Below are 26,911 nucleotides of genomic sequence, written 5' to 3'. Positions count from 1 at the left end.
GGAGGACAGAGGAGAATACAAAGGCAGCCAGAAGGGTGTAGTGACAACGTGGGAGCTTCATGTTTCCTGTTGGCCCGGGCCTTCCTGGTGCCAGCCTCTTCCTGTCATCCCTCAGCCTCACAGCTGTTCAAACACACTCCGTTGACAGAACCGGCTGGGCCTTTTCCCGCCTCAAGCCGCGCAGGCAGAATCCCTCACCAGCACCAGCTTCTTCCTCCTCCTCCTCCTCCTCCTCCTCCTCTCCCTCCTCCCACGTACTCGCGAACAACAGCCAGACGGGATCCCCGAGCCTTTTCCTCTCACCCTCCTCTGAGCAGCATTGTCCGTGATGCCAACAGTGGATGAGGTATGGCTTGGAGGAATGCGGCGCGCTGTGGCCATTGTGTGGAGGAATGGTGACGGAGGTGGTGGAGGAGCACAGAGCAGCCGGCGGGTAGAAGCAAAAGGGCACCACGACAAGAAAAGACTCTTTTTCTGGTGACCTTTTTTTTTTTTTTAAGGTTACCTAACAATGTGTTCCACAATTTCATTTTTGGGGACGGTAGTTGAAAAATACATCAATCCACCGGTGTGTGTTGACAGAACTGCTTCTCGAATGTACACACACTTTATTTCTGTAACGTTTGAGATATATATATATATATATATATATAAAAGCAGTTGTTAGGTCCACTTAAGACAAATTATTAAGAATTGTATGAAAACCATGAGTTTGTTATGATTGCATTAATTTATGAAAAAAATGTATCATTTACATTCATTCAGTTTAACTAATTTACCTATTGACATTGTTACAATATTGACTGTGATTATTATCTGTACAAATATCTCACAATTACACACACACACACACACACTTTATTTGACAACGTACGATTAGGCTCCAATGTTATTCTCGTTGTTAACGAGTGTCTTAATAATCAAACACTAGAATAATTGCTAGTGCTATCATTAGCACTACTAATGTTGTATTAGCACACGGTAATTAGCATCTTACACGGCCTCAGTTTTTCCAATGACCGTCATTACAGGGCCCTTAATACAAAGCGCTGCTCAGTACCTCGCTGACCTTTAGCCGAGGCCCCCCCCCCCCACAAAAGTACCTCCTCCACGTAGGCTATTGGCCAGCTGGAAAAGCAAGACGACGCGCCCAAAGGTGCATAATAAAGTCAGTCCAGGCTGAACAGAGCCGTGGGAGACAGTCGGGGTGGAAGTGCACGTTGAGAACGTCCCCCATCGCCACGACTCTGCAGCGCAGGAAGGGCTAATGGGGACAAACTGGTGCGTGATCCCACTTTTATCGCGGGTGCACATCAGGGACAGGATTAGGGCCCCCAGGTTGGAGCGGGGCTCAGCAGCCTTGAATGTGCATTGTTGTATTGTTGTTGGGGGTCTTTCATTCCCCTTTAGTGTGAGGGTCTGTGCACTGGTAGATTTTTCAGTGAACTTGTGACAAATTGTGTCCATTAGACGGTAACCGGCCTTAGCGCCACAGCCAGGAAAAGGCTTTCAGTGTCAATCATCTCGCCCTTAGTCCTCCACACTTTCAGGGCCAGCTCTGTTCAAAGGAAACCCAAACCCAATTAAGGGAAAATATCATTTTGACCACGTGAAACGACAGCTGGAACAAAGATTAAATGAAGTCATGTGTCATTTTGGCGTCATGTGCCTCTCGTTTGTTGTGAGTCTTGTTTTGGTGGTTTGCATTCAGCCTCAAAGGAACAAATGTGTAGTTCCTTTAGGAGAGAAGACTACTCTCTGAGAGTGGCTTTGTTTATATCTCACACACACACACACACACACACACACACACACAGCTCAGGCTCAACGTCAGCTCTGGTATTTCAGCTAAAGGTGAGGAGGGAAAAGATCAACGCAGGTCTCTGCAACACGCAGATCGCAGTGAGCCGTCACCAGGGCCCCCGGGCCCCCCCTCCTCCTCTCATTCTTCTTACTTATTCCTTTCCCACCATCTCTGTCCTTGTAACCTCGCCAATGCTAACTCACTTACAACCACTTCCAAGTTTCACGTCTAGTAGTTTTAAAAGCCGGTGACTTGTTTTGTTGGGAAATAGAAGCAGCAGCTGAGGGGGGCGGAGCTCAAGGGGTTAAGCCCCGCCCTAAAGCGCACCGACTCAAATGGATCATCGTTTTATCAGAAGAGAGATTGACAACATTGACTCATGTTTACCATTTTTGCTGCGGGAATAAATCAAGAGAGAAGTGGAGTTATTTTTTTCAAAGACCCTGGTGGACATTAGAGAGATTACATATTTTAAGCCCTGAAAATACATTCAATTATCCTAAATACATATTACTCCAGTGAGGAAATCCATCCATAATAACCATTTTAAGGAAGTACTATTGATTCTAAATTTTGGGGAAAGGGTTGCGAAAGGGAAGCGATGGCCGACCGGGCCTCGCTGTGCACGCGCTCCGAGTTCTATTCATGGAGCTCTCCGGGGTTCTCGTATCTTCAAGTATCTCTTAATTATCTGAAGAGGTAAGCTGTGTTACATTACATGGACACAAAATAACACCCCCCCCCCCCACACACACACACACACGGCGACATTGCATCTTACAGTCAGAGCCTTACATGGTGCTACACATTCTAGTTGTTCCTCCTCCTCCTCCACGCTGAGTAGATACACCTCCAGTGTGAATGGAACAGAATCCATGGGGGCATCTACTATCCCAGAGTTCAGGTTACCCACTAAGCTCCTCACACGTGAACAGAAGCCCACTCACGGATATATTGGGCCCCCCATTAAGGGCGACCTCTCCACTCCTTACCACTTTCACACGGACACACGACTCCGAGTGAACGAGTGGCCCCCGAGCCTTTGCGACAATGCATCTACCTCATCATTAAACGGGTTACATAGGCCTCCTGCAGCGCGTTTCTGCCATGGGAAGAGCGGCACATGTTCAAACTCACGGCTGATAGTCACAAACACCGAGGATAAATCCCACAGCAACTATAGTGCAGAAGTCTACTGTGACAGGTTCCTCCAACAACCACTCAGGTCCTGAGTATTTACAGGGACATTAAACAGTGGAACTATTTTAAACACTCTGGATACGAAATAAACAAAAGAAGAGGAAGAACCTCAGGAGAGGAAGGAGGCTTATCCACAAACCTCCCCTGTTTAAACTGAATCTGAATTTGACATAATTACTCTTCAATAATGCCAAAAATTATGGGTTTTTTTAAATATTCATTTCATGTTGGTATAGTCTTGCGTTTTTGTTACAGTAAGTTTCCCTTATTGAGTTTAAATGTCTCATGTTCCAATGAGGATCCAAGTTTTATTCGATCAAAGCGTCCTCTGTTCTTCTAAAATACCCACAATCCTTTGCCCGCCAATTGGTAACAGAGACGTGCTGGTTAATTTCATTACTCTCTACCTGTGTTGTTCGGCTTTGAGGGAAGCTTTTTATCGTATGTTTTCTGCATTTTGTATTTCGTAATCACCGTTGGTTTTATAAGCGGTTTGTTTCCCAGTGGCCTGCCAGCTGCCCTTTGTACCTTTCTAAGTATTTCTCAGTCAAAGTAGCTTTATCTCATCCCAGGTCGGCATTAGGGTCTCTCTTGTTTGTGCTGCTTCAGCCACATCACAGAATTGTGTGTTTCCGTTCAATCTCGGTCCCCCCGGCAAGAGGAAAGTGTCTCGAGTGTGAGTGTCCAGTTGGGATGGGAGACCGTTTGCAGTCACTCTTAACACCAATTCAGAAATAGTTAGGTGGATAATCACATTTCTTTAGTTTTTTTTGGGGGGGGTCATTGGTTAGTGCAGAAAACAGCGCGTGGCGAGCCTGTAAACTCCAGGGGTGGACGGCTGAGGGTCAAAATAGATGCTGTATATTTAGACATGATGAGATCAAAGCCTTTCCTCCCCCTCTTTCAGCCTCTATAATAAGGAAAGATTATGTTACAGTAGTCAGCGTGTTGTGCTGAATTAAACGAAGGACAGACTGATCCGTGTTACGTGTTGATGGAAAGAGAAGATTCACCGGGTTTGTTTAGAGAGAAATGTCACTTACTGGATCTATGTCCTACACATGGTGCTAATAAAGGGTTAGTAAGGGGTATCCAGGTATCAGGCAGGTATGTGGTGTGTTGTGTTAAGTGACAGCGAAGCTTTGTTGTGGGATCGCGGGTGAATACCAATGTTTAGGCATTAATCGCATGGTTTCATTCCCATTTCTTCTCACCCAATTCGACTATTGTGTAGCTAAATAACGGCCTAAAATGACCAAATGGTCATTTTTTAAACAGCGAGTTGAAAGCGACTTTTGAAGTAGTCATGTAGAGATGTGTGCTGTTCCTTGCGGCCAACAACACAATAGTTAGTTGATTTGTTCAAATGCATTTTTGTAATACAGAGTTTCTGGCGAGAAAGTTGAGGTAGATGATCAGGAATCAAGAATTTACAGACAGCAAGCGATAAGACATCGTGGAAGTACGTGGGACTTACTTATTTACAACAGTGGAACCCTCAGCGCTATAATTCCTACTCGTTTCAAACGTGCACACATACTAACTAGTGAGGATGAATCAAATGAAATATCTCGAGCTGAATGCCCAAGTTAACTGAAATGTTACATTACGTTCATTCGGATGGACCGGACACATTAGCAGTGCAGTGACTCCCATCATTATTCAAAGGGGACGGGAGAAACAGCACAGGATGATGAAGAGGAAGTAAGCAGTGAGTGACCCTGTGTTACAACCAATCGGTGCTGGACGAGGAATGACTGAATCCTCTGCCATTGTGTACCTGGCCAATCAGCAAAGAATATAACACGCAAACTGGTGCCTGCGTCTCCTCCCTCACACGCCATGTAACAGCTGCCTCCTGCGGGACCGGGTGCTGGCCCCCCCCGGGACGCGCGCCGCCCTCTTTGTATTATTATCTCGGTATCGGCTCCCTTGAAGCTATCCAGTGATCCTGTGCGAATCCCTTCTCTCCCCCCCCCCTCCAGGGAGCTGGCAGGGTGACACTGGCCTTCCACTGGTGTGTAAACTCAATCAGGAAAGCGCTCCATTGCTCGGCTCCGACTCAGCAGCTCCACAGCAGCCTGACTTTCTGCCGCTGTGTGTGTGTGTGTGTGTGTGTGTGTGTGTGTGTGTGTGTGGCCTTGTATGGACAGACCCCTGTCAGACGCCACCTTGTGTTTTCACTTCTTGGTGTATAGCACCAAAGAGAGCTGCAGAAAACCCTGTAGTTTTAGGATAACCAGGTTAAAGAGGAAGTGCAATATATTGTGATAAAAGTATTAAGATGATGTGACTCGTATTTTAAATGATGGTTAATTAAAGCATCATATGATAAAAATGTGTACTTACTAGGTTTAAAAGGCACAGATGACCGGGGGAATGTATGGGGTAAGAAGAAGTGGGATTACAGCATAACGGTAATGCTGCTCCTTCATTGGCTGCTGTTATTCAGAGGAAGGATCACAGGAAGCAGGAAGTGAGGCCTCTCACAGTTAATTGAGCACAATGCATTGCCGTGTTGCCGTTAAACGCGTGGTCAGAAAGATGGAATTCAAATCCGAGGATTGGAAGCAGAGATTAGATGACACGGATTGCGTCATCAAACATTTACTTTGCCATCGGAGCCGCTGTGACAACAAGTAAAAACACGGCAGCAGAGGAAATGCACACAGGGAGGAGCTTGCTTTGTATTGCCCATCAATGGGAAACACTAATTGATTAGAACAAGGTAAAAGAATGTAGGCCAGAGGAATGGATTCTTAAATTCGTATTAATGACCGGGAAAACTGTAAAACCGTGATATTTTTTCCTGACAATGATATCAAATGATATATCATCATTTTGTATAGACTGCAGGCAGGAGGCACTATTTGAGTAAAGACGTGTTCATGTTTTAGATTTAAAGCTTCTATTGAGGTTTCTTAATTAGGCTTCACTTGTCTGTCATCACATGGTATGATGTCATAAGAGCGTGAGGTTTCTGTGGTTGCGTAACCGATAGTGCTGTTGGAAAGCGTCCACGCGTGCGTCCCGATAGAAAGCAGGCACACCAGGGTTTTTTTGAAATGTTACTCCAAAACATGAAGGGCAGAGGCTATATTACGCAGCTGTGTTATTCATCACACATTTTGTTTTTTGAGGGCGACACAAAGGAGTAGAAACATCATTTGGCATCACTTCTCCTCTTCTTGGGCCGGAGCCTGGAAGACGCTCAACTCGGACAAAACGGTCCATGACGAGTTATGCGTTGTCATGGTAACGCGACGTGTTGCAAAGTGCTGTCCTGTGTTTGGTACTTCCACCGTTCATTGGCCTGAGGTTCTTGGACTTTAATACAACCAAACTGTACCGTTGCTAAGCAACCAACGTGTCACTTCTGCGTTTCCTGTGAGTGGCAACACTCACTCTGAAAGGGTTAAGACGAGAACACGGGCATCTCCCAGAGAGAGAGAGAGAGAGAGAGAGAGAGAGAGAGGTTACTAGGGGATGAAGGGGAGCCGGTGCAGACGGTCCTCAGGGAGACAGAGCCAGCAGAGGTCCTTGTGCTGGGTCCGTCTCTAAGTGGCTCTAAAAGCATGCAGGACTCACCACTTCTGACAATCTCTACGGGCGGATCGTCTGTCTCGCACACAAGTCGAGGGGGGGCGGCCCCTCACGTGCACGCTCACTGGGGAGTCCTCCAGATGCCAGATGCCAGTTGTTCCCGTTCCCTCCCTGCCTTTTGGAGTATGCTGCTCATTCAAAAGTCCAGTCTTTGTGTATGCATCACAGCCAAATAGGAAATAGTCAAGCGGGGTCGAAATGATGAAGAATGAGCACAGCCTTAATCTCCTGGTGAGATGCAGGAGGGGGGGGGTGGGGGGGCTGGCCTGTTGGGGGACGTGATTTCACAGCCTCTGATTAGAAGAATCAGAAATGTTTGCTTTTCTTCAGATTTATAGACAAAATGGAATAAGAATTTTGACTGTTCAAATGTATTTTCTGAAAAATGAGTACGATGAGTCGATGAGGTCAACCTATTTCCATATCAAACATTTATCTTCAGAAAATGTGTGATACAATTTTTCCTCATATTTTTGTCATTAATATGTGTGTGTGTGTGTGTGTGTGTGTGTGTGTGCACAGAGTCAGCCCCAGAGAGCAGTGTTCCTGCCTGAGTTCTCCCTCTCCCCTCAGGGCAGCTTCATGGAGGACGCTACAGAAGATCAGCTTCTGACCTACAAGTATGACGACCAGGTCAGTGGCACACGCCTCCTTCTCCTCCTGCGGTCCATGATTTCCTCGATTGTAGTCCATGTCAGCAGAAACACTGGAACACACACACACACACACACACACACACACAACTGGAGCGTATCCAAAAGCACCAAGGGATGAAACAATAGATAAAACAGCTTTATTGGCACGGTGAAATGATTCTATTTATTCAATAATTTCAATTCACAGAAAAGAGTAAAAATGGGTTATGGGTTAAAAAACTATTATGAATTGATCAAATTGGTTTGATACCTCCATGTACTTTCATGTTGGGAAGTTCCAATCCAGATCTACTTGGATTACAGACGCCCCCCTTTGAGGTTTTAAAAGGAGATGCCGATCATCTGGAGACGAGCGTTTGTACCTGAGGGCCCAGTGCGGTGTGCACACAATCACCTGGATATGTTGGACCCGTCCCACGTGGGCGTCCCACATGGGACGATATTTATTTTTCATCTATAAAAATGACTCAACAGAAAAGATTAGCAAATAAACAACTGTATTTTTAATAGTTCTATTAGTTTGTCATTAGTAGTTTCACCGACGAGTCAATCGTAACTTTTTCATGTTGCTGTAAAAAAAAACGTCTCCTTCGAACATTTACTACACCGACTTACCAAACCTACACTGCACTAGACAACGCTTGAATCACTTCAACTCATCTTTAACCAGCATACTCACTTCAGGGGAAGCACATTGAATCAACCTCGTTGGTGAACTGTCTGAATGCGACCATTGAACTTTATGGAACCTCCACGTGTCATCAGATGATCCATTGTGGGATCCACTCGTTGCTATTCCTCTCCCTGAGGGCACGGAATCCAACAGGACCCAATTAAAAGGGTTGATCACACACCTGGCCTTCTCTGTCTTTAGAGTGGCCCTCGGGCACTGTGAGCCATCTCGGTCCCGTAAATTTATTCTCACGAACCTCTGTCCGCTTTGATGAGAAGGCGATGAGAAGCACTCCTCTACTTTATACGCGACACTGAAGAAGAAACCTCCACGTCGTGTCGAAGGGAATCGATTTTCGCCCCAGTGGCACCCATTCTTCTCCTTAGGTTTTTAATGAGGGAATGCGAGAAATCGGGTTAAGAAGTTGAGAGAGCGGTGCGTTTTGGACGCACATCATACAAGTGAACCTTGTTTGGAGATACTGTGCTCGGGATGAGCTGCCTGGACCCGTCTGCAGGGCTCAGCGCCGTTGTTTTTCTTGCGTGGAGGCTGCGCAAAGGCTGAGGATGTCACTGTGCTGCTGTGAGCTGTAATCTGCACAGAGGCCCAGTGAGGAAACCATCTCGTTTTACCTTTCAGGGGAGATTGGGCTCACGTTATGTAAGCCCATGTTATAAGCTCAAAGAGATCCAGTTACATGCAGGAGGTCTCTGGCTGCATCCGATCGTCTGTAGTGGAATATTGGTTGTTGCTTTAAATCCGTCTTATCTCCTATTGTTGGAAATAAATGCTCACTAGAATCAGGGTTACGTATTTTTGACCTCTACGTGGACCCTGATCGGAGCCCTGTTCTGTTTTTCCAGTAACCCCGTAGGATAGTGTTAGAATCGTGTAGTGATATGAGTAACCTTGGTAACAGCAGCATGCAATCTGTCCTTCCATTAGTCATCAGATGCACAGGGCGCCGACACATCCGACATTGACGAACATTCAAAGTGTGACACACGTGAAAGACGCACTGCTTAGTGAATGGGCCGACGTGGACAGTTATACTGCAATTTGATGTCACACTTTGTTGCTACCGTTTTAAAGCCTTGAGTTTGGCATTTTTTTGGAGCCAGAATGACCACACTTGTGCCTGTGGAGAAACTGGCTCCTGTTGCTGTCAGTTAGCACGATTTCACTTCTTTATGCACTTTAAACACCAGGTACATTTACAAAAGAACAATGTGAGCCGAGAGGGTCGGTAATGTCTGTGAGCTGAAGGCCACCGTAGCTTCTCCACGCGCTCAGACCATCCGACGGGGATTCGGTCGCTTGCAATCTGCAGCCTCGTCACTAGATGTCGCTAAATCTGGGCACTGTGCCTTTGAACGTGAACAGAACTTAATCACAATATAAGAAAGGAAATGGGAGATTTGTCATCATTTATATGGCACAGCATGTTCTAATTGATGAATTATTGTGCTTAGACCAACTGTGAAAGTATTTCACTGTAACTAAATATTCTTTTGCTAAAAGAAGCTCTTGTTGTATTTGATGATTGGTGTCCAACCTTGGATGGATGAGTTTGTTGAACATACTATGAAAATGCTCTAAATACAGAACTAATACAAAATGATGTATCTAATGAGATTCTCAAGTCAAGTAACATTATTAGGAACATGTTATTTAGTGCTCGTATGCTGTATTAGATTACCAAATAAAGTACCAAAAGAAGTGCCCTTGTGGACTGCACTGCTTCCCTTGACAATGTTTAATTGAGCTACTGTGAACAGAATGTCACACAAAAAGCCTGCGTTAAAGCAAAAGTTCCTCTTGGGCTACTTAAGGGCTCCTGACACTAAACACTTTGCAGGAAGTCTTGAATTTCATTGATAGTAGCTCAACATTTATTGTAAAAAGCCATTGTGACGACATGTAAATTCATGCTAAATGTATAAATGTATCTAGACAATGCGAGGCGGTCGGCCATGATAACTAACATATCAAAACACTGGGACACATTTCCTCATCACGGCCTGGTTCCAACAGGACCGCCTACAAAGGGTAACCGGCTGCATTTCAAAGGAGCTTCGGCTCCCTCCTCCTAGATGGCGGTGTGTAGTCCCACAGGGTCAAACAAAGCGCTACAACAGCAGCTTTTGTTCACTCAGGTGAGAGAGCTATAGCAAAGGTGCACAGATGCTATAGAAGCAACGTCATTGTAATGACTGCCTGTGGGACTCTGATAATGCTCATCTTGTTGTCTGTGCCTCCTGCAGCAGACCCGAGTCCACCAGTGGGTACAAATGAGAGTAACCCAACCTAACGTATCGACCGATCAGAATAACGCTGTGTGGCGGCACGGTGAGTCGTCACCACGCCACTGCGGACCGTAGAATCGGCTGATGTCGACAGCCAATTCTTGCCTGGTGTTGTTGGAAATGCTCTCGAATTCGATGTAAAGCGGTTCAGTGGATATCTGCAGACATTTGTGTATTTTCTCTCTCTTGCCCACCCTGATAGAGGGATCCCTCCTCAGCCTCTCTCCCTACGGTTTCCTTCCTGTTCTGGGGGCAGTTGTTCCTTTGCTGATGACTGGGTTCTGGGACCGCAGATGTCTCATAGGAACAGATTGCAAAGCCCCCTAAAGGCCAATTTGTGACTGTGGGCTATACAAAATTAACTGAACTTAACTGAATTAAAATGGTCGTATGGCTATATTCATTGGAATGATACTTAACTTGAGAGTGTGGAGGGGGGGGGGGGGGGGGCAGGCTTTCAACTGGGATGTTCTTAAGAGCCCACATTCATTGATTCCTTTAAATAAAAAAAACTTGACTTCTATTTTGAAACGTAATACTTTCCAGAAATCTGACTTAAGGCCTTTATTACAGGTGAAATCCTTTTGTTGTACCAGTCGCCCCAAAAACACATCCATCAGTTCAAGCCCAGTTCCATAAATGTACTACACCATTAGTCGTTGTCAGATCACATTGTAATGAACTTCCCCAAACTGGTCCTCCTATGACCAGAGAGAAAAGTGTGGGAAACTTTCAGCAGGGTTTATTAAGTGCAACAGACAGGTCTCTTAACAACATTGAAGCTCCACCAGATAGAAATAAAGTGGATTAATGAGGCCTTCAGGGTCTTTATCGGAAAGTGTTGAGTTGGAATGTTTAAAAAGTTAAGAAGCAATTGATATACATATATATATATATGTATCAATCAATTAACTCTTAATATAATAACTCTTCATTATCAAAATTGCGATTATGGGAGAAAAATATGGATTGCATACTATCGAATGTAGACTTGAATGAGGTATGAAGGATGTTCAGAGGCAGATATTCAACAGTGGCCTGGAACTGATACTGTATAAACTACCGCTGCACAAAATCAATGCATGAAAAGTGCATCACAAATGTGTTTTGCACTAAAGCACGAGACACGCTGTGGTAATGCTTGAAAATGTCGACTTTTTTATATGACTGTATTCCCACCGCCCATGTAGACACGTGTATAATATAATAATAATAATGTAATGCTCTTAAATTGGAATTACTTTGATGGTCCAAAAACCAGTATGAGGATTCAATCAATTGAATCGAACCATTTCCATCCAACGACCTTTAAGTACATCTCTGTCATGAGGTTAATGAAGGAATAAAATATCTGTAGGACACAACCGCTAATGTTTTTTAGTTTTTCAGTTTGAAACGTTCTAAATAGTTTCTGCTAAATACCCCACCGACCCCTGAAATGATGTAAGATCAGGAAAGGCCAAAGCGGTGAATGACACCTCCTGTTTGGTTGCAATCCTTTAGTCTGGATTCAGTCCGACTCTCATTCACAGGCAGCCAAGTCGTTAAATAAATGCACCACGTGGGCTCGTAGTGTGACCGGCTCCTCCAGGAAAGAGGGGGGGGGGGGGGGGGGCGGCAGCCCCATCTGAGGCTCCATTTCTCTCTCCTTCTCCTTGTGGTTGTAACTTTTCTAACGCAATTCCTCCCTTTTGTGTTTTGTTTCACAGTCTCTGGGTTGCTCTTTCTAACTCTATCTCCTGTCTACGGGGGGGGGGGGGGGGGCTACACTAAGATGAAGACAAGAAGCGCTCCTTACCTCCTGCTGCGCCGCCTCGCCACGTTATCGTGGAATTTAAAAAAAGACTATTTTGTTAGAACGATGCCGTGGTTTTGTTGATAACTCCGTCGGAGCGGTTAATAACGCCGTTTTTCTGCTCCATAAAGCTCCCATACGGCCGATGTGATTGAGGAGATGGTAGGAGAAGATCAATGAGTCAATGAGGAGGAGATCTTGAGTTCGACCCAGAGGGGGACGCCAGCTGATGTGGCCTGTGAGGGGGTTCAAACGTATTACCAGTAACACGCCACGCCCCTGGGACCAGGGACCATTGACACAGAGAGTTTATGTACGTTTTAATGTGCTTTATGGCTCATGATATGTGCCGGGCAGCGTGCTGGGGGGGGGGTTAGGAGAGAAGCTGCGGTCGGGTGTTCTTTTAGAATATTTCATTTGAATACCATGATGCCATTTTAATTGACTTTAGTTAAATACAGATTTTAAATACGCCTGTCGATTCCTCTTCTCGTGTATCATTATCAGAGTGAGATATTTCACATCAGAACACACTCACAGGTGTTTCCCCTTATCCTGACATTTCCCAGATAGACAAAGTAGTTGCAGAAATATTCCCTTTTTTCATCAAGGATACGCCATTTTTTTGAGCAGAGGCCAAAAAGCAGGCTGGAGTGTAACATGAATGGGCCTTGTGTCACCTGGCGTCAGTACGTGAGGGGCACACATAGCCTCACCAGACTCGCTCTGCTCACGGCTGGTTGCTATGACAGCACAACCAAAACCTCATCCGCATGAATCTGAAAATACCTCCACATATGACTCATTTCTTTTAATCTGTATTTATTAACCCCGCCTAATGAAGAATCTCCATTTCATTTCAAACCAATCATTCAGCCCTTGGTAACCTAACGGTATATAAACCCTCCCTGCTTAAGAAATAAAGGAAGATGGCAAACATTTCTTTTTTTTTTCCTGAATCGCCTAAAATAAAAATCCTTTACAGGGTGTCCATCCGTATAAAACGTGGACATAAAGTGCCAAGAAGCTCTGTGAGTCACACAAGATGTCCTCACAGTGCTTTGAAATGTTCTTCAAGTACATTTAGTCTACGTTTAGTCAAGTGAAGAACATCACTTTGCTGCCATTAACGTTCAGATGTCAATGAAACATATGAATAATGAATAATCATCATCATTATCGTGACATTTGCATCTTTCACTCTAACACATCCTCTATGACAAATGCTACTATCAGAGAACCAAATCAAAGGCATTTCAAAATTTGATCAAAATTTGATGTTGAATTTCACCAGAAATAGACATTAGAGTTTGCTTTAACGATACTGCAAAAAAAAACATCACATTTTGAGCTCACCCAAGAAAGCGTGATGGATTTACCGCTGACCGACTGTCACGTGACAGAAACGAGGCTAAACTATAGGCTGCTAAACACAGAGCGCTTTTTGTTGAATCAATTATCAACGTTTTTCTCTGGTAACTGTGTTTCCAGCTCTCTCTCCGTGGAGCAATGGTTGCGCTGTTTCCATGGAGGTACAGCACCTTTTTTTATTGCAGTGAAATTGAAACCCCCCGGACGGGTGTAGTGTGACACGAGTGAGTGTGTGGAGCGGACTTGGGGGGGGGGCTGAATGGGGCCAGTGGGCCCAGCAGCTCCGCTACACACATCCTCCAAATCCCCAAACCCAGCCCCAGCTCCCTGTCCCATTCAAGGACGCTCTGAGTAATTTAGGCCCGCAGAAAAGAGGGTTCTTTTGGTATGGTTTTGAGTTGCAGTGATGGGGGGGCTGTTGATGTGCTGTGGTGATCTCATAAAGCGTGGCTGATGTTTCTACAGATAGACGTGGCTACACGGTGGGCTCTTTGAAAGTAGTGAGTTTTCATTCAGTTTCAAACTGAAATGTTGCTTCCAACTAGTTGTGGAATGACTTCGAGGTTCTGACCTCTCAACGTGTCCACGTCTCCTTGAAATGATGTTCTCTTACAACTTAACCAAATCCCTGTGTGTTTGTCATCATCATCATCGTCTTCACGTGTAACCCACGTTATGTCAATGTGACACACAAACGGAGGTCTGTTTTGCAAATCCGTTCCACTCCAACTTCCACCATCCGTGGACTTTGAATATATCAAGACAAAAGGCTTTCGTCTGAGATTGAAACTACTCCCTGCATACCAATATGTTTTTATTCTTTTTAAACATTTCTTTGATTCTGGCTCTGCTGTGACACCCTTCATACTAATTAGAGCCAACTAGAATGCTGCTTACTCCTCCCCTGCAGCATCGCACATGACCCGCAGACAGACACCCGCCAGGTGACGGTGTCCAAGTACCGGTTTGTATTTGTGCTTCTGGATCCCTTGTTTGTCCGCGAGCACACGTGAGAGGAGGCCCATTGAGCACTGAGTGATCGGCCGCGACATCTGGCTTTAACACTTCTCTCCTGTGGTTGTCTTGGAACTGGGCCTGTGGTTGGCTTATGAAGCTGCCGAAAGAGAAACAGAACTGCTGCACTACCTGCCAGCTATGGAACACACCTACACACACACACACACACACACACACACACGCACAAGGGCTTGTATACCAGCCACTGTGTGGAACATCTGGAACACACTGTGAGGTATGGCAGAGGGAAACATGCAGCGAAATGCATTTCATTCACCCCGACATGCATACATCCAACAATGCACGCGCACACACACACACACACACACACCATGCTGCGCACGCACTTACGAGGGATCTAAAGACATCACAGGGCCGAGGCTTTAATAGCTTGTGTTTTCTCAGTGACCCACAAGGCCTCTCCACGCAGAAGGCGGTGTACCGTTTGAAGGGCCGCGTGCACATCGTGTCCGACCTTTTCTCGGAGCCCATTAATCACACGGTGAGTGTCGTCGCGGCATTAAGCCGGCGGATAGCGAGCTGGACATTGTGTCCCTGGAGGAGCTGCAGGCTTTGGCAGGAAGGCCCGGCCTGTTGGTCAAGGAACGAAGGTGGTGGGAGATCTGCATGCACCTATCAGCTAGCCACTCCGGGTTAAGATGAGACCAGACCGGCAGGCTGGCGACCTTGGATGAGGTATTCGTGTAGGCAAGCGTCTGCTCTGCTCTGAGGGGCCCCCCGGGACCACTACCGGCTGCCCTGTGAAAAAACATACCCCCTTCCACAAAGCAGAGAAACCTCTACGGGAGCCCGAGAGGCCAGTTGGAAGAAGGAACCCCTGTGACCCCTGATCCCTTTGTCTCAGGTGATTGTGTGGAAAAAAGGTTCTGGCAGGTGACAGCGTTCACGTTTTCTTTGAAGTGGGTTTTAATTTCCCATTCTCTCCAAACACAAAGTTCACACACTGTCGTGTCTTTTTCTGGGCGTGGCGCTCGTCTGCAGTGGGGGGAAAACAGGGAAGCTTTTAGTCCTTCGTGGAACATGAGGTCGTGAACACATCCCATAACAGAGATGGACTGAACATTCCGTTTTGATGGGTTTTCTTTGGGTTCTGAGGACGTGCTGAAACAGTCGGTGTCAGTCGCTTCTCCTCCAACTCGGCCAGTCGACGGTTGATTTGGAGGACGCCAGAACCACTGGTAGGTGGGATGAACGAGAGCGTTTGGATGCTCAGCCAGGTGAAGTACGCGTGTCCCGCTGGATTCTGATGGCTTAGAGGATTACCTATTTGTTTTGGGTTTGTACTTCACAATCATTCATAATCCCGGTCCATAATCCCTGCTGATTATTATATGTTCACTTGATTATGCGTCTTCAGAGCTGAAGGCGATGAATATCTGTGACTACTGGAGTCTTTCGATGTCTATTGAAAGCTTTCCCATTGAACAACGAATGCTAGATGTAAGGAGTTTTCCTGAAAGGAGGAATATTGTTTTATTAGTTATTTGACGCCTTTGCTTGACTGCGTTTTCAAAGGAGTGCGTGTGTGTGTGTGTGTGTGTGTGTGTGTGTGTGAGAGAGAGAATACGGTTGACAAGGTTCAACAAGCCCAGCAAAAGACGGTAGAAGAAGAAGTTCTCAGCCAAGCTGACTGACTGGGATTGTGCGTGTGTGTGCATGCGTGTGTGTGCATGCGTGTGCGTGCGTGTGCATGTAAAGTTGTTGCTCCTCGAGGGATTTATTCGGTTCTATTCTGGTCCAAATAGAACCCGAGCGCGCCCTGAGTGTCTCTGGTTCGCCGGCAGAGAATAGAAGCTTTCTTGTGTAACTTTATGACTCTGACGTGATCCCTAAAAATAGGGGTGTTTTTAAAACTTGTGACATTTTGCGTAAGTCCTCTCGTGTCTGCTCCGCCGCTTCATTCCAGGCACAAAGGGGGCATAAATTGCCTGCCAGGAAGCGCACAAAGAGATCTGCCATGAGCAGAAATACAGCACACTGAAGCGCCTCTCCTCATTTAAATCATGCTTTGTGAATACATTGCACACAAAGTCCATCTCACGCCGCCTTTCACGGTCTGCTGTCTTCATGTCCCTTTTCTGGCAGTTCTGTGGAAAAAGGTGTCGACAATTCTTCCAAAGAGGTGAGATCATTCCTCCCTGTTAACCCGAAACAAAATACACACGATTTTCAGTTTACTTCATAATTGCACCAGTGTCTGCTTCTCATGCAGTGAGAGTTCTTCTAGAATGTCTCTCTTGTTAAAAGAAAGCCAATATGGAAATAAGAAAACAAGGATTTCAGGCTGGGACACACTAAAACTGACAGAATTACGACTTTCTTGATAATATTCAGACTTTTTTTACATGGTTATGTGAGGTGCTTTTAGCCACAATCTGAGTTTTAACAACAGTAGAATACTACCTGCACAATTTCTACTGTGGTACCAGCAGTGGACTGCAATGGAAAGATAAATATATCTAACATTGAGACCATTTTCACTTTTTTCAACCTGCGTAAGGGAGCCCCTTCTGACAGGGAACTGAAGTAGTCTGTGGAAGTGGTTTGCTCTCTTCAAAAGCACCAGACTCCATTGACAGAAACATTCATTTGACCTCACAGCACACAGGAGATGCCGCTGATGCTGCTGATCGCTGGCCTGATCGCTTCGTTAGCTCCACTTTCATATGGCGATAAGAATGAATTATCCACAGAAATGTCAACGTCTTTGAAAGGCATTAGAAATTAGCATTGGGAAGATGATCCACACTGTCAATGCCGAAAAATGACATTCCCTCATACCAGATATATTTTTGTGTCAATATCTAGATACTAACTAAGCCGAAAAACTTTCAAACAATTAACTAGCAAGTGAATATATTCATTTTAAAAAAGCCCCCCTTAAATTATTTATCACTATATATTTATGTTGGTAATGGCATTCAATTAAACTATTGTTTCTCACATGGACAAGTCGGTTATATCTCTAACACGCTACATAGGAGCGTGTGTTTTCTCCAGCTTCAAATCGCCGTCTAATAGTCTGCCATCATGCTCATGCGCACATCCCCGGGCACTAGGACCTTGGGGAGGCCGCTGCGCTGCTTTTCTCACTCTCCGTCCCTCGTCAACGACAGCTGCGTTTCTACCGTTAGCCCACAACTCTACGTACAACATGCTACATGTCAAACTGTAAGTACAGGTGGTTACACAATATGGCTAACAAGTGTTACCTGGTTACATCTAGGTTTACTTGACGGAAATTAAAGGGAATATTCTAGTGGGATATGGTTAAACACTAAGTTAATTAGCTAGCTAGCTTTTTCATTAAGAAGTGTCTCCAGCGGGCGAATTCCAAATAACATCTCTCGATTCTTTGCATTGATATCTCTCTCTCTAGTGTTTCGAAACAATAATATAATTTCTTATAGAATGATGTTGTTATTCAGTTAATTCTAGAGAAACAGAAAATGTCAGTGTTCCTCATAATGCTATTGTACGTGTATATCATCCGATTCATTGGGCAGATGGATGTAAAAAGATGCTTCAGGAGAGTCAGTGGAGAGAAGCAGGAGTCAAGGAGCCGGTGGGATGGAGGTCAGTGGTCTACAGCTCTAGATAGAAACCAGTGGAGTTTTTAAAAGTTGCCCTGTGGAAGAAATGTCTGAACTGTTTGAAACCACGAAGAGATACCGGCTAAGCCCCGCCCCTCTTTGAATGCTAGCAACGCGCCCGAATTCACCCGTGGTTAAATCTGACAGAACTGTCAAAATAGTCCAGTTGTAGTTTCGTGGCGGTGCAGGGAAGGTTTTTAGGCCAACTAATGGTGCAGTTCTTTTGTGTCCCTACCAAGACCCAAACCAAAAACTGACTCGCTCTACAGTTCAGTACTGGGCGGATGAATACACTCAACAAATAGTTCCTACGTGTTAACTACAGCTAAAACCCACAAATTTTTCACATTTTTACATTTCTGTTCGAATAGGTTTATAAATTGCACGTTGCCCACTGAGCTTGTATGGTTTGTAGATGTATTTTAGGACTCAAATTTGGTCAGATGGTAGACTAGTGAGAATATTTGTGGGTCTAGAGCAGTGGTTCTCAACTGGCGGGTCGCGACCCATGGAGGAAAAAAAAAGAAAATTCATGTGATTTTATTTTGAAGGGACTTTCTGTAATGCAGCGGAGTGTCGTTTTTTTTTTGGCTCTTCCGTCCATGTTGTTTGGCGCCGCAAGACAACCGCTAGCACCCCCCCCCCCCCCCCCCCCCCCCAGTCGGGGGTGCTAGCGTTTAAGTAGGCGTTTGGTGAAAGGGACAGTGACTTAAAGTGTCTGTAACAGGTCATGTCTGTAATCACGGCGGGACACAGGGGACCAAGGCAGACCAACGCTGCATTTATACAAAAAAAAAAGAGGTATTCTTGATGCAGACTAGACCGAGTAATGGTGATATAAGTACTATGTCTGTAACACTGTTTGCAACACGGGTACTTTCACAAGTATGTTACAGCTGCAAGCAATACTTGCATCATATACCAAGTCTAAACCCTTCTCAGTGCTGGTTCTCCCCCTTTCTCCTTATTTTCTCTCCTCGGTTCCCCGAGTCACGGCAGCAGTCACGTAGCCTCCCAGCCAGTGGAAAAGTGATTGAAATAAACACGGCAATGAATGCAAAGCGCTCCACCCGTCCCTCTCCATCTCCTTCTGTTCGGGCATGGACGAGGGCACCTCTGTTGTAACCACAGTAACCGCCCCCCCCATTCCCACTTTGACAACACACACACACACACACACACGATCATTTACTTTACCCACACATACTTTAATTACAGGGGAGTGAGATGGGGGGTCAAATTGGATTGGCATGGTATTTTTTGACAAAAAGGCCCTATGCATAGATTTTACGCTACATTACCCTCTCTGGGGAAAAGCACTTGGGCCTTTTGTGTTCTACAGAGCTCCAAGTACAACCACTTTGTCCCAAAATAACACGCTGTTCAAACTGCTTCAATCAACAAGTCACACACACGTATACTCAGAATCTGAGTAATATGTGAAACGCTGTTAAGTTGAATAAGAGAGTAAAGGGCAGCAAACAATGAAAGAGGCCTGTGTGTTGAAGGACATTTCAGTTTGGTCGGAGGAGCTCAACACAGGAGACGTTGCCCAAACCAGCCCAGACACTATCAATCACTATTCACTCACATGACTTCATTCACATTCCCCATCCAGAGATCTCCTTGACCTCCAGGGCACAAGCTCCCTTCCATAACCTTTAGGCCAATATCAAGCATCTCAATATTTCATTTGCAACTCCTGCAGTTTTCACTTGTTTTTATCTTACTTCAGTCTATTTCTAATGAGCCTATAGCTAAAGAAATTAACTATTTATTGTCATTAAGTATTTACTTTTACTTTTTAAAATTCATCGGCACTCTTGAAGTTGCATAAAAACGCAATATTCAAATGAAAAGTGAATAAAAGATTGGAATTTTATTGATAAAATAACTTATTAATGATGCATTATGTGCTAATTAGAGCTGGTGTGAAGAAGTTGAACACATCGGTAATCCACAAAATATCCAAAATGCTGTCTGCTGTTAATCAACCTTAACATGGATTAGAGCTCAGAGAACAACGTCAGTAACAGCAAAGAGGACATTTGCCAGTTTGTCATGAATATCTCCTTCAGTCAAAGTTCTGAAACCGTGACTGAAGCTACTGCCAAAGTGGTTAAAATAACATCTATGATTGCAATATTAATTGTTTATAGAATAGAAGCCCGATACCCACAAAAGACTGTGATAAATGCTGTTGCTATACAGCTGAATAAATACTTGTTGTTTTCCAACACAATAGCTTTATTATCTTCAAACTTCAAGCGTCTTCTTCCGAGGTGTTTCAAAGGACACTGTTGACTAATTTATTCAGCACTGTTTGATGAATATAATTTAATTATCCTGAGCGAATGCTTTGATAAAATTCCCAATTGGAGCGTCTTGATGATCACAGCACTCTCCTCAGAGGCAACTCAAACAACATATGTAAAGCAGACGACACAGATAGTTTGACCTCTATCTTTCCTTGTGAAGATGCTGTGAGGAAACGATGATGCCAGCTCAAGCGAACGGTTTGCCCCAAATGTTGGATGCAAGTGAGAAGCAGCTCGGACTGCTGGGACATGCTTCCCTTGGTGCTGATGCAAGCCGGATCACATTAATGATGTTGCTCCTTATTCCCTGCACCTAATTGTTTTTGGCCCAGAACCCTTGAACAACATCACACTGGAATAAATATTTACAGCACAGAGCAGCTTCAGCTGAATTTCTTTAGCTGCACTGCGGCAAACTTTGCCAAACTAGGACTTGTATAGTTTCTTCTAACCTCTTTTTGCTCCTCTGTGTCTTCCGCTCTCTACAGGAGGGCTAACACATGAGTTACACTCATCATATTACCAATTTCCCTCCGAGTGACACTCTCAGGTTTTACATTGCTGCTTAATCCCTAAGTGGAAAAGCGAGTTTCTCATAAACGCACAAATACATGAATCCATATTCAAGGAGAGCAGCGGCTGTTTGTGAAGACGCCATTCAAACCGATGGTGACAAGAATAACCCTGACACCACCAAGTGACTCACTCAGTGTTCTGTGTTTGTGTGCAACTCGTGCAGTGGGGACATAAATCTGCTTTCTCAGTCCCATCGGGGGACCTTTCCCAGGATCCATACATTCCAGGGCGAGGACATGGCTAAGGCTAAGTGATGCAAACCAAGTTGTGTATGGGTTAAGTAATTATCATGTGTGGTACACTGATGTATTTATTGTACATTTTAAGTTGGAAAAAAATAGAACAAAGCATGGTAACAAACCATCCGTTGAAAAAGAGTGAGACTTTGTTTTGGGGTGTCATTCTGTCATAGAAAAGCGAGCCAGGCAACCTTTGATCGAACTGCCCCTCTCTGCAGCACCGCTCTATATGATCAAGATGCTCTTACCTTATTGTCTAAAGCATCGGCTCATGTTAAAAGCTTGTTAACTTCCATCATCAACATTCACACATCTCTTTGATGATGTCTATAACTGTTATGTCTTTAAAGCGTAGCAGGCCAAATAAGAGCAGCATTTTGCACAAGACACCATGATTGGATCGAATTAAATCTGATAGATGGGAATTGTGCACTGTGTGAACATGTGCTCGAGCAAATGGATCAAAAGCACTTTATTGTCTGTGATGTCTTGGACACAGAACTAGGTCACAGTAGTCTTTCAAGCCGGGAGCTCCACCTGGATGGATTTCCATGACCCGCTACTTTCCACCTGATCCAGCCGCTGCACCTTTCCCTGAAACCATGGTTACATGCTGTTGTGTTTACCAGTGGACGCTCTGATTCCCTGACACGACGACCTTCTGAGTGTTTCTGCAGAAGTAGTGGCTCAGCTAGCAGAGCCTCCCGCCAACCACACACACACACACACATCTGTTAAGAGCGTTCATTTGGTGTCTGCTTTACTGTGCGGTGATGATAAATTGTTGGCACCTTTATTGAAAATGAAATGCATGCAGTATGAGCAGTATGACGTGAGAGAGGTTTCACCATTTTAATTGTGATGACCTTTCTCAGGATACTGAGTCCTGCTGGCACGTTAACGCATAGTTTCCAACGCATCTATGTAACGTGGATCTTACTATTAGGCCCTTGCAGCAGATTCAGTGATTTTGGGGGCCACAGTATTCACTATGTTAATAAGGTTATTGATCTCTGTGAAGTGCATCTTTTACTCTTATTTCCCCTTATGGCCCCTGTGACACAAACTGAACACTGGACAGGTGGTTGGGGGCATTAAGTTCATTCATTGCATTCATGTAAACTATCCAGGTGAATTCACCTTTAACTTCTAGTTCTATACAGGCAGCTGATAGAGATCCGCTCTGATAATCGCACTGTACTGTGTAGCAGCTAAAGCTCAGTCAAAATAACTTAAATCAAAGGTTATACACATTTAGAATTAAGTGAGTGTTGCTTACCAAAAATGCTGATTGGGATGGATGAATGAACGGATAAATACATTTCCATGCTTGGACCTAGTGACTAGGCAATAACAGACGAGGGCGTTAACCTTCCGCTGCTCTCTATGAATCTCTATAAACAAAAAGCTTTCCAAATGCGGCCTTGAATCCATGACATTAACTGGTAATGTGTTATTTAGACTAGGAATGAATTTAACATTTAAAAACAAGTGTCCCCATGAGATCACTTCACTGTTTTGCTGATGGCTGGGGTAAAAAGTGTGACTGGAAATACCAGCAGCACCCTGTTAATTGGGTTTTTTTGAGGGTGCAACACATTAAGAAAATAGTCACATAAGATTAGTTTACCTAAGACGGCTCTTTGTGTCCGGTGCAGTCGTGGTATTTTGTCAGTCAATGTTGAAGTCGAACAATGTTATTTTTAAGAAGAAAAGTGGATTTTTTTAATCAACTCACAACTGTCTACTCTACAATAATTAAACATCGCTTACTATTTACAATAAATGACATAGTCACAAGGAAAACAGTTTGAATGCTGAAGCAAACTCCTCTGAATGTTGTTAGCTGAAGGGATGTTCCCCTTGCCCTCAGCCTCATACATATGTAGTCATCTCCATGGTGTAGATATCGGTTAGAAGGTTTCTGCTCGTAGGCCAGTACCCTCTTTTCACAGGTCCGATCACTGAAACATACAGAGCTGGCTGACATGTAGTGGCTGTAGTTATTTAGAGGGTAACCCAGACTGATGATGTTAACATCTGCCATTAAATTCCATGGTGGATTTGTTAAAAATGGAGAAATAACAAAAACAAAGGTATGATTTGTGGTCACCAAGGTATTTCATGAGAAGATGGGCTTTTGTCTGCACATAACAGACATTACAGTGGCTTACTTCAGCCCAGTACAGCCTCCTAACAATGGATAATCATTCAAAGCCGCTCTTACTCATCAAATTTATTTTCCTTATTGTTATTTCTCAGAAGTCCTTTTTGAAGACCTTTGGCGCCGACATATTCTGCACACTATGATCAACTCGGATATCTAGTTGCATTTAAGAAAAATGCTCCTGCAGTGTTGGGAATGGGTAATGGGAAACGAGTCCTGTCTAAAAGCCCTTAGTTGGGAGTTCTTCTACCGAATGTTCCCAGATGACCAAAACAGGAAGTTCTACACTTCAATGAATTGATATCTTTGCTTGGGGAGTGGAATGACTCTGACAAGTACACAATGTACCGATGGGAAAAACTGATATTCATTTCCTTCTGGTAAGGTCCTCTTGGCGGTTGTCCTCGTTGTCCTCTTTGTCCTATAGGAAGTTTACTACTTACTGAAAAACATACTAAATGTTTATCATTTGCCAGGACGACTGATGCACTTTTTCTCATTCGATAGATTATCTTCCAGCAGTTGTGCTTCTTTAACAATCACTCAGTACTGGCTGAATGTGCGTGATGCTCTTGTGAAGAAGTGCCTTTATTTTTAGCGGTGGTCCTCACAGAGAATTGAAGCGCCAGGCCTCCGTGCAGAGGTTCATAAATACATAAATAACTAGAAGGTTCCAGAGTGCAGACCTCCGGCGAGGCCATTTCCATGAGTGAAAAACAATTTGCATCCGCCCTGTGATTCAGATCTGCTCCAACATTTTACGACTTCTCCCACGCCTAACCCTTCCATCAGGTTTCATGTAAATTAGGCCAGCGGGCCAACATTCAAACCAACAGAACAGACTCGTCGGGGTCTCTGCTCTGATTTTCCTGTGATGTGGACTTATTCCAACATGTACAATCTGCGTGCGAGTCGAGGAAACCGACTCAGCTGGCACGTCCAACAGCAATCTGAACTGGTTAGTGGGACACTTTGCTTTCTGTCAGCATCGGCATGTTAATGTGAGTCGGCAGCGGGTGTAACTTCACCACTAATTGAAGCACAGTGGTGCAGATGGGACTGGGCCAGGGCAGGCTGTACCTGGTGTGTGCAATGAGTGGGGGTGCTGCTCAACATGCCAGTAGAGACCAATTAACTGCCTTCCACTTGACCCTCCTAAACCCTTGTGTCAGGGTGAGACCTCCTGCACAGGTCTGCAGGGCTCCACAGCTGACAGACCGGAGCTCCTCACACCAGTAGCTCATCTCAGACCCGCAGACTTTGGTCCAGATCGAGAGATGCCCTACCGATTGTGACGTCTGTACACCAAAAAGACTAAACAGGTTCCGACTGAGTACCTGCAAAATGTCTATGAGGTAGTGCCCACATGTACCAGAATGCACTGCACACCAGCCTCTGACGCGCCGATGGTCCCGGCCACCACTTTCCTCTCGCGCGGCTGAGTGGGAAGAATGTTGCACTCAGTGGGAGCAGTGATGCTGCGCTTTGGTCCAGAGGACCGCTGGCAGCTCAGGAGTGAGTTTGGTGGTTGAGATGCTGTCGGTCATCCTGGTTCCCAGTCTGCTTTTGTTCAGCATTAAGAGAAATTGTCTGCTCGTCTCATCAGAGGAAACTTCTCCAAACAGTAGAAGTCTGGTAGGGAGAGAAGCTGATGCTGATTCTCCAGAGAATCGTCACACTGAATTTCAATCAGTTCTAATTGCTCTCTTCCACTTCTTCTGCATCCAGTGAAAAAGAAGCCGCAAACGTGTGATTTCCTTCTCCATGACTGAAAAGGCGCTGACTGGATTCAGACACATATTCCCCCATTTTAGCAGGGCAGCGTGGGGCAGTGCGCTGCGGTGAAGGCTCACAGTTGTGACTCAAAGAGACGGAGCACAGAATGCGTTCATGAGTGCATCCAGCCGTGGTACCAGCTGCTCTTTGCCCTGTAGTCTCTTGTTCGGCGTGTTGGGATGATTTAAAGTCAGGTCTGCCCACCATGAAGGGTCAGTGACCTCATGGAGAGGTCCACCCTGATCTTACAAAAACGTGTCGATATTTGATCTGAGGGAATAAACCCTCTGCAGCGCGGAGCACCTCTGGGTGCTAGAGTAGGTATTCAGCATCCACATCAGAGAGGAACGCTGCAGAGTCTCTGTGGTAAAGTTTCACAACTGTGTTCAACTAAGAAGTGCGATACATATACATTACATTTTTAGACTTTGATACTGACATTTTGATTAAAAATGGATGGCGGGCTGCAGTTCGGACCCCTGGTTTAAGTCATTTAAAACTTCTTCACAGCAGTTACTGCCGTTTGATACTTGAAAGTCATCTTCAACATCCCATGAACACATTTGAATGCAGGCACTGGATGAGCACAGACGTAAAAGAAATGTGTGTATCCACTGTGTGAATTGAATGGGTGCTTCCTTGGCCCATGCTCCAGCATCCCACAAAGCTCTTCAGAAACATGGCTAGTAGATACTCAGTAGTCCTGCTGACCAACAGTCCAACAAAAAAAGAACCTTCTTGATGGAGGTAATTATCTTAGGTATTTGACTCAAACTGCAGGGAAGGGAGTCTGTGATATGTGGAGAGGAAATGTTCTAAACGTATCTATATGCCACTAGATCCATTTTGTAATAAGATGCTAACTTCTCCCAAATTCAGCTTTATTTCATTTTTTTTTTTTCATTGTGTCGGAAATTACAAACATATCCTGTGTATGTTTAATTATTCATTAGTGCAGCGGAGCTCATAAAGACCAAACTATAGGGACAATATTGCATATTTCAACATTTAGCAGTCACCAAGTCAAGCCTCCTCAACTTTTATCTCCAGATGTAGAGCCAAGGACTTCCTCAAGGGAAGGTTACCACGGCTGAGAATTATAAACAACAAAACTGGCTCAACAAGACGTTTGAATGGATAGAACTTCCATGGTTCTACTGACCCAGAGTGGGGTCTCCGAGGTAAACCATTGTACAGCCTAAACCACTGTAAGCTTATTTTATGGAGTTTTCTTCCAACAAACAACTGAAGTTCCAGCAGGTAAAAATGGCTATAAGGCTTTTATTGTGAAATTTACCAACGGACATCAAGCTCCTCCTTCAAGGTCGAGATGCGTAATGGAGTTTGTGTTTGGTCCGGACCACATAAATGACATTGGTTCTGTGTGAAAGCAGTTGGGACAAAATATTCAGTTTGGAAAAACACATTGACCGGCCAATAACCCCCCCCCCCCCCCCTCCAGTGAGAAAGGCGCTGAGGACCTTTTGACTGCAAATGCAAGTCCACAAAAAAATGCATCCATCCATCTTCAAAGCCGCTTATCCCGGCTGGGATTGACTGCAGCAACGGCTTTGGAGATGAATGGTCCCAAAACATAATAGCGCTAATATTTAGGTTTCCGATGTAGACATAATGAAATTGTGTTAATTCGTGGCTGTTGGAGACCACATGATCTGTGTGCTGGGCTCCAACCGCAGTAACCTCATTACCACCACGCCGAGGTGTTCCATTACAATGTGCCTTGGCCTCGGCAAGCTAGTAATATGCCACAGAAAATACAGACTAGAGTCGTTTTA

General features: G+C 44.8%; 1 protein-coding gene across 4 annotated transcripts in view; it reads left to right on the top strand.

Annotated features, from left to right (window-relative positions):
• Positions 1-26,911, top strand: part of adamtsl3 (ADAMTS-like 3) — an 86,292-nt gene that overhangs the window by 7,971 nt on the left and 51,410 nt on the right. For 3 of the 4 annotated variants that reach the window (XM_037488224.2, XM_062561661.1, XM_062561663.1), the window contains one exon: positions 7,130-7,240. The exons of the other annotated variant lie outside the window; for it this stretch is intronic. In XM_037488224.2, the coding sequence (XP_037344121.2) occupies positions 7,130-7,240 (111 nt within the window). The remainder of the gene's footprint in view (positions 1-7,129; positions 7,241-26,911) is intronic. 4 annotated transcript variants of the gene reach the window in all.

The sequence above is a fragment of the Pungitius pungitius genome, chromosome 4 (genome assembly GCF_949316345.1).
Source record: "Pungitius pungitius chromosome 4, fPunPun2.1, whole genome shotgun sequence".
Taxonomy (NCBI): domain Eukaryota; kingdom Metazoa; phylum Chordata; class Actinopteri; order Perciformes; family Gasterosteidae; genus Pungitius; species Pungitius pungitius.
Note: the sequence above shows the minus strand (reverse complement) of the source record. Positions and strands in the feature narration are given on the sequence as shown.